Genomic DNA, 11493 nt, shown 5'->3' on the forward strand with positions numbered 1-11493 from the left:
TATATATATATAACACACACACACACACACACACACACACACACACACACGTCTCCAAGTTATACCTCTTATTTCTGTTGATTATTTTTGCAAAATCAGCGCTTAAGTCCGTGGCTCATACAAAAATGTAAGATAATAAAATATAAGCAGTAAGGAAATCATAAGGCTTATGGCACACAAAAAACTTAAACAAAAACGTGAATAGTAAGGAAATTAATTAATCACAGCAGAATCCGTAAGGACTGCTATAATATAAGCAGTAATCAATCCAATATATTGATTTCCTTACTGCTTATACGTTACTGCCTTACTGCCTTAAGTTGTTTGTGTGTCATGACCTTAACGTTGGATTTGATCTTACTGTGATTAGCCAATTTGCTTACTGCTTACGTATTACTGCCTTACGTTTTGTATGTACCATACACAAATTTTTAGGGTACACACAAATTTGCATAGCTGCATAAACAGGGTTAAATAGTAACTAGTTAAAACATTAAAAATTAAAAAAAAGTTACAAAGTTAATAACTTTTAACTTAACTTAGTTAATTTTAAATGCATTAATTTAATTTATTAGTTATGTTTAAACTTTAATTTATTAACTTTTTTAATTAAACACTTTTTATATTTTTTAATGACAATATTTTTTCTATAAAATCTTAAACATTAGAGAATTTAAAAAAGCTCAATGATTTTGTGAGATCCTATAATAAAAGTCACACCATACGACAATCAATTTTGATTGGCTCGCTAGGTTTTGTCAATTCATTACATTATTAATAAATAAATATTAATAATAACATTTTAGAATTCGCAAGTAACGCAAATTAACAAAATCACAAGTATTGTGTTTCAGAAACATTCACGATGAATTTTTATTTTTCAACTTTTTTCATGTCCATGATATTGAGTGATTCTTATTGTTTATTTGAACCATTTGAAACTGTCTTGCGAACGTCTACAATCGCATAGTAGATGCATGGTTCCATTTTTAAAAATAACAGTGACCTTCAAATTTTTTAAATGTCTCCACTTGGAAAACAATGTTCTCAGCATCATATGATGATATGATGTTTCTTTCAATATCAAACAATTTCTATTTTAAGCATTTCTTTCTTCTTCAAAACTATGGGTATTATTTGAGTGGTCAGTCTTAAGTGATACACCCTATATGGCCTAGTATGGCCCGATGTAACCTACTTACTATTTGTGAATAATTATGCAATAAATAAATTCAATAAAAATATTTATACAAGAAAGTAGTATATGCATATATGCAAAGTAGTATATCTTTCTCTCTCGTTTTTTGACAAAATCGCTCGTGGCTTCTGTCTTTTAGTGCAGGCTGTCCATCTGACTCATTTTCATTAATTTATTATTCAGTTTAATCTGTTATTGTCAAAAAGCAAAATGCAAAACGCTGCTATATTGAAGGACTACTTAATTGATAATTTTTAGTAATACTAAAGAGATTGTAAAAGCCTCTTGACGAATAAATCACTGCGTGTATGCTTACATACATGTGATAAATCTGAAATTATGTAATATACTGAAATTATATAATATATGTGTATAAATTAAGTAATATACAAGATGTCCAATAAGTTTTGATAAGCGCTCTTATGTAGATAGAGTGAATTATAATGATAATCTACCACTTTACAATTTTCACAATAGTGAACACAATAGTTAACGAAATATCATAAATATTGACGAATAAAATCAACGCATAAGACAACTTTAAGATTTCTTTCAGAGTTCTTTATGAAAAATCTTAAAGATGTTTCTTAAAGAACTTTTAAAAGTATCTTAAAGTGTTTTTGTTTTATACTAAATAAAAGCTTCGAAAATTGTAAAATGATAGAGAACGTTTTGATTCAGTTTAGTTCGCTCTATCTACGCACGAATGCTTTGTTAAAACTTACCAAACACTTTATATATTTCACTTGATTTCCAGATCTCGATAAAGATAGCATCAGTTTTATTCAGACTGTAATTGAAAGTTTGTGTCAATATTATATGAATAAAGTATTGCTTTATTTAAAGGATTTTTTTATTATGGTTTTAGTTATTGAGTAATTTTAATAAAAAATTTATTGATATAAAAATTCCGGATGAATACGCTAGCTATTGAATACTACGAACTTGATTAGACAGAATGTTTGATAAGTAATGATAAAACTTTCGCATAGGAATAGAGCGGATTAAATTAAGTCGAAAAGCTCTCTACATTTTACAATTTTCACAATAGTTAACAAGATATTAATTAAAAATTGTCAAATATTAGTTTTCCAACTTTTTACTCAAGTATTATCAACTTATAGAAAAACAATAAGTGACAAAAATTGTTTATTTTCTTCTCATAGAGCACTGAGAATTTTTTTCAGAATTTTTTAGTACTACATTTTCTCATGTTGTTGAATCAAAAATAGTTGCCTATATAAGAAAACGCAGCACTAAAAAATTGATAAAAAATTCTAAAAAATTCTTAGAGCTCTGATGAGAACAAATAATTTTTGTCTCTTGCTGTTTTTCTATAAACTTGATAGTACTCGAGAAAAAAATCATTGAAAACCATATTTGATGATTTTTATTAATGATTTTTATTAATTAATATCTTGTTAATTATTGCGAAAATTGCAAAATGGTAAAGAACTTTTCGACTCAGTTCTATCCCTATGCGAGGGATTTATCGTTACTTATCAAATCCTGTATAATGGCATGGCTTTTACAGTAATGTCACGAGATTGTAATAAGGTCCTGAAGCCCATTTTCGGTTTTTACTTTATATTTTTATGTCTTTAGCTTTGCGGTACTTTTGATATACTATTGTTCATAAAAATTTGAGAACACTTTTTATTGTCATCTCGAAATTAAGTAAAAAAGGTCTTGAAAAAATGTGTGTAAATCGAGAACATTATAGCAAATTTTGTTCTTTCCTTTACTTTTTCTTTAAACTTTGTATGCTGTGCAATGACAATCTAACAAGTTAAGTACCACGCAATTAAAACGAATCGACCTTCGAAACAATAACTCTAAAATTCTTCGTTTCAGATTGTTTATTCACCAGTCAGACTAATTAATTTCTTGAGGCGAATAATATGGCTATGGCACGTTGATAGTCTTAAAATTTGACATTGGTACGTCAAAAATTTCAACGTGCGTGGGAGTCGGAAATTTTATCGCGAATGAAACGGAATTCTTCAAGCACGCGAACACAAACTGAAATTATATCACGAAAAGAGGTTCTTACTTTCACACATATTGCGCACTTCACGCGTGAAATATTTACTCACTTAAGCTACACAGTAACTTAGCGATTAAACGCTGGTAATTGGTTTAATTCCATTAATGTTAAGAATCGAGAGCACAAAAGATCGGTACGAAAACAACGAATACAAGAGAATGTAAGAAAAAAACCTGAAGAATGGAAGAGAAAACCATATCTGATCAGCAGGGCTGTTTCAAAAGTTTGTTGCGCCCAGATACAGAATATTCCGTTGCACAGGAGCGAAATGTAGGATTCTCGGACATAATCTGAAAAAAAATTTTCTGAAACTAAAGACAGTTTTCATTTAGAAACCGTTGTGTTAGACATATATTGACATATATTGCACGGATATTCTCGAAAGTCATTCGAAAGTCATCATTATTTTATTAGTATGATTGTCTGCTACAGAAAAATTTTGTTTTTTTTGTTTGTCTAAGTATTTTATTAATAATGGAGAGCGGCGCTTATGTTGTTCCAATAGTCTGCCAACTGTTGGGAAATCTATACATTAGATGAAGAAATTGATTTGCGAAATAAGAACCTGTTATTATATAATAATATAATATTATAATTCTTTCTGAGAATGATTTCTGAAAATGATTGAGAAAAAGGAGTCGAAACATCAATTTTCTATATTATGCTCGTCGAAATCAAGATTTATGTAATAAACTAAATAAACTAAATAAATATAAGATAATCACACTAATAACTGCATTAATTTCTACAGCCATTATTATTATTTTTTATTAATTTAAATTTGTGGAGTCCTTGCTTTCATTAAATTTAAAAATATTTACTTTTTCTTCTTTATATTTCATTGTCTTCTATTGAAAATTTTAATCACTTATTACAATACTTAATGAAGATTTTTAAAAAAATTCCTATATTTGTCTGTCCTCTAAAATTTTATGAAAGTATATTCTAAAACTGTTCATATAATTTGATAAATTCAAGTGCTATCTATGTGTTTGTTTATAAAACCTTTTTAAAAAAGATAAAAAAGGCACCAAATGTGCATGTTTCTTTTATAAAAAATTGTTATTCAAGTGATAATATTTTTAATTTTTTATAAATTACACCTAGTAGTATGTAAATTATACTTGGTAGTATGTATGTATGTATTGTATTTTCTTGGAACATATAATATATACTTACTGTCGTATTTTGGAATATATAACATATACTCAGGGCCGTGTTAACAAAATTTACACCCAAGGGTTTGTGATCTCTATAAGCGTTCCTCTTCATAGACGCCCTACTTTCATGATTTTCTGATGATCATTTTTTGGAATGATGACGTTGCAATTTTTCACAACGGAATTAGTAGTATCGGTGTTGCGAAGACTACTTTTCAAAAATAATATGTAATAGTACCGACTTCTTTTTAAAAACGAACTTTTTTATCCTTTATTATTGCTATACTATTATAAACCATAATATTGCTACGTCATTATCACATTGTTTTTACAAAATAGTGCTGTAAGACTATTCTGTTACTCTTAACATAAATTTCATTATCCTTACAATATCAGCAGTTTTTTTATCATGATGAATTTTTATCATGATTTTTTTGTCGTATGACGCTATAACGATAACGAAACTTTCTTAAGAGTTACAGAATATCTGTTGAGAACATGAGGCTCTTATCTTTTATCCATTCAACTGCTATGATACGTCTAGAAATAGAGATAATCCTCATGTTATTAAAAAATATTATAAAATATTATAAAATATTAATATGAGGCATCTGTGTGGCACATCCGGATACGACCGAGCCTTCCCAAACGTGCTGTGACATCGCACTACACAATGAAACCATCATTATTTAATAAGAAATTAATTTATTTTTAAAATGAGCAAAGGAAACACGTACAAAACATGTTTTGTACCTTTATATAAAAGCACAACAACTAAAATATCGGAAAAATTGTTCTTTTATGTGCCTCAAACTGAAAATGTGAGAAAAAAATAGTTTAAAAGTGCACATCGTGTTGATGAATCAGGAAAATAGAATTATTTTTGTTGTGAAGATCATATTTCGATATACGTATTATATAAAATATGTTTTTTATGCTCTTTAATTATAACAATTATAAAAATATTAATCATGTTCATGTAAAAATATCCATAACTTAAAATGTAACTAAAACATTGAATGTCAAAAAAAATATTTTGGGAATTTGTAAAATTATTCTACAATTTCTAATTATTTTAAAATTATAAACTGTTCTTTCCTCTTTATGTCTAATAATGTATTTCGACAATTGATTATCTAATTGTTTTGCATTGGCTTGTTTGATTACTTTATAAAATTAAAGTTGTCACCTAAATTTTCAGTCGTAGATTCAAAATTCATTGTCATCTCTTAGTTGTAATAAATTTTTTGAAATTGCAAGTTGTAACAAGTTAGATTAGACTGATTTTTCCTAATAATATTCAACTTCAGTTGGAGATGTTCAGACTCGTATGTTCTATTAATTCATATTAAGAATGCTATACCATGCTTACATTCTCCTATAATTAAATTCAATTTATTTAATAGAAACTTATACCGGTTTTTTCTTCTTTGGTTTTTTTCTTCTTTTCCTATTGCTGGCCAGGCAACTTAATGGCTTGAACTAATACATTGAGATTCACGGAATCTGATGATTTTACATCTGCATAATTCAGACTTGTTTCAAATAAAAACAAAATAACTGCCTCAAACCGGACGCCTGCTATCTATCGGTGATCACATGCCATGGGAAGGAAGGGAAGGAGTAAAAGAAAAGATCATTAGTCTTCATGAAGACCAGTAGTAGACAACATAATTTGGGAGAGGGAGAAGAGAGAGCAAGGGAAAGGTCTTGAGAAGTATTAGAAAATTTTTTGGTAATAAATTCTCGAATTGATATACAGTTTAGATTGTACTTTTCGCAGTGAAAACAGCATGATTGATGCTCTAATATGGGCAAGGTTGCCTATATTATAAAAAATGTATTTTTTATTTAAAAATAAAACATTCAATTTTTTTTTAAATATGTTTTTAATGTTTTATATATGTTTTATATATGTTTTAAATAGCTTTAGAAAAAAATCATTTTGTTTAAAACAAAAAAAACACCTTTTAAACATATATTTAATTATAACGCATTTTTACTTTTAAGTATTAGGTGTACAACTTTCTTCCGCCGTTTTCCTATAGATGGCTTTAGCGGTAAGTGGTCGAAATAAATAGATCATAGACGTCATACAATAAACTTGGGCATCTGTCAACATAATCCCATAGAAACATTAGTCGATTTGTGTCTACATCATAAAGTTATTCTCGATTGAAAATGTCAGTTTACGAGCCAAATTCTCGTCATTTGCGGGAGATTTTAATTTTTTGCTTCAATATGAAGAAATCTGCGGCTGAGGCTTATCGAATGTTCTTAAATACTTATGGTGAGGCTGCTATTAGTGAAAGGAAAGAACGTGTCGTGAGTGGTTTCAACACTTCAAGAACGGTGATTTTGACGTCCAAGGTCATGCTCTGTATTTGGTGGGATCAGCTCGGCGTAGTGTATTATGAACTATTAAAACCGACTGAAACAATCACAGGCGAACGGTATCGAACGCAATTGATGCGTTTGAGCCGAGCATGAAAGACAAACGGCCGCAATACAACGAGAGACACGATAAAGTGATTTTGCAGCATGACAATGCTCGACCCCATGTTGAAAGTGGTCAAGACATACTTGGAAACATTGAAATGGGAAGTCCTACCCCACCCGCCGTATTCTCCAGTCGTTGCTCCCTCTGACTATCACTTGTTTCGATCAATGGCACACGGCCTGGCTGACCAGCACTTCCGGTTTTATGAAGAAGTAAAAAATTGGATTGATTCGTGGATAACCTCAAAAGATGACCAATTTTTTCGACGCGGGATTCGTACGCTACCCGAAAGATGGGAGAAAATAGTGGCCAGCGATGGACAATATTTTGAATCATAAATGTATAACCAGTTTTTTAATAATAAAGCCTCGAATTTCAGAAAAAAACGGCGGAAGCAAAGTTGTACTAATAAGTTGTACTAATAGAAGAATTAGAATAATATAGAATTAAATAATAAAATAAAAGTTCTTAAAAATAAAATTAGAAAATTAAATTAAAATAAGAAATAAAGTAAAATAATATCCATTATACATTTACAATTAATATTGTAAATCCACATATATTATTCTGTGTTTATTTTTCAAATATTTTTACTATTACGTTCATATATATAATTATTAAATTATTTGTATATATAATTATTAAATACATAATAAATAAATAAATATGTTGAAAAATAAATAAAAATAGAAAAAAATAAGTATTATTAGTAAACAATAATAAAAACGATAAATATTAGTAGTAGAATGAAATATTCAGTCAACCATGCAAATTCAATATTTTGCAAATATTGAATTTGCATATTTTATAATTTCTCTTTAGGCATAACTTCTGTCGTGGCAGTCTCGATGAAATAAAGCAACGCACTCGAGATCTTTATTAATATTGGATACCTAATTTTAAAGATGTTACACCCAAATGGGAACACATGACGAGATGTCTCGTTGAACCATTGAATCTTTCCTTGGATCTATGTATCTTATAAAGTGGTGGCATTATTAGCAATGGATACATTAAATATAAGCATGATGCATTTATATACGTCAATGAATTACGCGGATTATAAAAACTGGAGGTGAGCGTGTAAATACACTTAATTTATTAACGTAGAGTTAACAGTTCTAGATAGCAGAATATTAAATATACATTGTATATTTAATATGTATCATACAATTATGTATTACAAATTACGTATATTTTTCTATAATATTATTTTTTCAATTATTTCAGATTTTTATTGCGTTACGTTTTAAAATTCTCAATCTTCCGTGCAGTTATCAATAAAATGATACGTAGATATTTGATCAAGCGAATTTCAGTCCAGAAAAAGAAGCAAAACTTCAAGAAAAACAATTATTATTTTTTTGTCATTAAAAATGAAACATGATTGTATAAATTTTGGAAATATTTCGGTTCAAATATATTTCTTTTCAGTACGCACTCTTCAACCAACCAATTTTTTTAAAATAAAAGCAAAAAATAACAAAAACAAAATAAAATTTTATACAAAATACACATATAAATATCATTTATGATATTATCAGTGTGTATTTAAGAATAATATTCACATATTTGTAGAATACACAAACAATTAAAAATTAAAAATGAACTTCTCTTCTATTGATGCTAGCATTTCATTGAAGATGGATTTTTAGTTTCTAGGGCGTTAAAAAATTAATTTACAAAATTTTTTATATCTTTACAATTTTAAGAGTTCTCTCAAAATGAGTCAATTGCATTATGAAATTCCAACATACGATATTATTGTACGATATTTCAACAATCGGTGTTAGAGATGATGAGCAGAAAATAGTTTTAACACAGTCGGTATTTTTTTTCTCAATTTATTTAATGGTAATTTTTTTCTTTAAAATATATTTTAAGAATACTTTTTCGTTTGAGATAAAAATTAATGAAATACATTACTTTTTTGCATAATGAATTTTCCATAGGAGTGTTGCATAAATGATTACATGTAAACACAGTATCCAAGAACCAAGTATTATTAGAGTTAAGTAAAATGGCACTGTTGGCATACCCATTAATGAAAGAATCTTGTTTGAAGAACGCAAGTGACAATAGGCTTCAGAACATGGCAATTTTGGTCGGTCAAGATAGATCGCCTGCATTATTCCTTCATAAGCAAATCTATAATAAAATTATGCTTTTCAAATTTATTAAAAAAATGTAGCAAATTGGAAATAAAATAAAAGCATCTCTATACAAGAGCAGAGTTTTTGATAAATTAAAAAATAATTTATATAAAAAAAATTATGTCCAAATAATCACAAATATAAATGCGAAAAGTTTTTAATTAACAGTTGATATATGTTAAATTGTCTCTACCTGAAAAAACTTAAAAAGCTTATTGGCTGCAGATATGTCGGCATTTCATTTAATTTCAAGAAAAATCCAGAGAACAGCAATAATGGTAAACTGCATATCGGTATTAAAAACATACCTAACTGCAATTAAAGAAACTGAATTTAATCGTTATATTCTTATATTAAATAACAAACGAATTATAATTTATATGGTACAAGCTAAAGAAAAATAAATTAACTGAAAAATTTATTACCATAAATCAGTCATAATAATTTATAATTTATTGCTATTAATGTTTTAATAGATACCTATTGAACATCAAAATTTAATTGTGATGTTATTTCAGTAATTTAGCTGCGTTTTTAAGGCTCCTGAGTAGTCATGTTAGAATCGTGACGTCAAAAGTGAAGAATAACATTAATTTATGTTACATGCCATTTGTAAGTAAAGACAATTTGGATAAATTTAAATGATAAGATCGCTTTAAAACATTTGTAAAAATCGACGAAAACTATTCTTTCCTCCCTTGACAATATATGATCGTAAAAGGCACGTAAAATGAGTTTATATTCGGGAAGAAACGGTCTGACAACTTGAAACAAGTGAAAAATAGGGTAAGGGCGTCTATTATGGGATAGATTCCCAATATGAGATAGCAGAATTTCTGCTAAACTATATATATAATAAGCGCATATGGTTGATTTTATTATAAACTCGTTACTCATAGAGTGAAACATATTTAGTAGAAAACTCATTATTAGATCATGCGTGTAATATTGTAGTTGTGAAAAAAGATTTTTGAAATGTTGTCAAATTTTATTGAGGTTAGTCTTCAAATCTTGTTTTATTATATAATAAATAAATATTTGGTAATAAAATCTGTATACAGTGATAGAGTAAGGTCGTATTAATAGGAAAACACGTGATATAATGATTTGTTTAACTGTAAATATTAGATTTAGTGTCATGAAATCGCAAGGAAGTCGTAATATAGAGATACTCAAGATATTCCTAGCTATATGAGAGCATCTAAATGATTCAATATCTCAAAGCATATTATTGAACGAAATGTTAAAAATGACGATTCTTGTAAGATTATTCACACACACACACATACACACATAAGGTATAAGCTTAAATCCGCTGTTTGTTCATAGGTGGCATTAGTGAACAAAGCTATCCTGGGCACACAACATACTTTTTTTTGTGTTTGACATCTGTCAACATTAATCAATACCATCAGCAATTTCATACAACAACATATATTTTTTCTTTTAATCATGTCTAGTTTTTTGCTAAAAAAAAAGCATATGCGGGAAGTTTTGCTTTTCTGTTTCAATTTGAAGAAATCGGCTGCCGAATCGCATCGAATGCTTGTGGCGACAATGCTTTATCGGAAACAACGTGCAGAGATTGGTTTCGCCAGTTCAATGACGACAATTTTGACCTGAGTGACAAGAAGCGTGAAAATCGGCTCAAGAAGATTGAGGACTGTCAATTGCAGGCTCTTTTGGACGAGGACGATACCCAATCGCAAAAAATGCTTGCCGAGCAATTGAGTGTTTCTCAAGCAGCCATTTCCATGCGGTTACATGCCATGGAGAAGATTCAAAAGATCGGAAAATGGGTGCCGCATGAACTGAATGATAGGCAGATGGAGCGACGCCAAAACATATGCCAAATTCTGCTTGCCAGACAAAAAAGAAAGTCGTTCCTGCGTCGGATTGTGACAGGCGATGAAAAGTGGATCTATTTTCAGAATCCTAAACGCAAAAAATCTTGAGTTGATCAGCCCAACCATCAACATCTTCCTCAAGACTAAATCACTTCGGACGGAAGACGATGCTGTGCGTTTGATGGGATCAGGAGAGTGTCATCTACTACGAGATGTTAAAACCTGGTGAAACTGTTAATGTTCACCGCTACCACCAACAACTGATCAAATTGCATCGTGCTCTGCATGAAAAAAGGCCGCATTATCGGAAAAGACATGATAAGCTGATTTTCCTCCACGATAACGCACCATCGCACACGTCAACAATAGTTCAAAACTACTTGGAGACATTCAGGCTAGACATTCAGACTGGGAAGTGCTACCCCTTACCTGGCACCTTCTGACTATCACTTATTTTCGTCAATGCATCACGCGCTCGCTGAGCGGCACTTCGATTCTTACGAAGACGTCCGAAAATGGTTTGATGAGTGGTTTGCCTCGAAAGATGAGGAATTTTTTTGGCGTGGTATACACAAATTACCCGAAAGA

At 29.5% G+C, this 11493-nt stretch overlaps 2 protein-coding genes across 2 annotated transcripts in view; both read right to left on the bottom strand.

The window, feature by feature from the left end:
- LOC105626838 (ATP-binding cassette sub-family G member 1-like) overlaps positions 1-7901 on the bottom strand; it is a 22529-nt gene extending 14628 nt beyond the window's left edge. Inside the window, exon 1 of the mRNA XM_012208130.1 lies at positions 7799-7901. Coding sequence (XP_012063520.1) covers positions 7799-7901 — 103 coding nt within the window. The remainder of the gene's footprint in view (positions 1-7798) is intronic.
- Positions 7902-8827: 926 nt separating this feature from the next.
- LOC105626839 (ATP-binding cassette sub-family G member 1-like) overlaps positions 8828-11493 on the bottom strand; it is a 48636-nt gene continuing 45970 nt past the window's right edge. Inside the window, 2 exon segments of the mRNA XM_012208131.1 lie at positions 8828-9053; positions 9252-9370. Coding sequence (XP_012063521.1) covers positions 8828-9053; positions 9252-9370 — 345 coding nt within the window.

The sequence above is a fragment of the Atta cephalotes genome (assembly GCF_000143395.1).
Source record: "Atta cephalotes unplaced genomic scaffold scaffold00006, whole genome shotgun sequence".
NCBI lineage: Eukaryota > Metazoa > Arthropoda > Insecta > Hymenoptera > Formicidae > Atta > Atta cephalotes.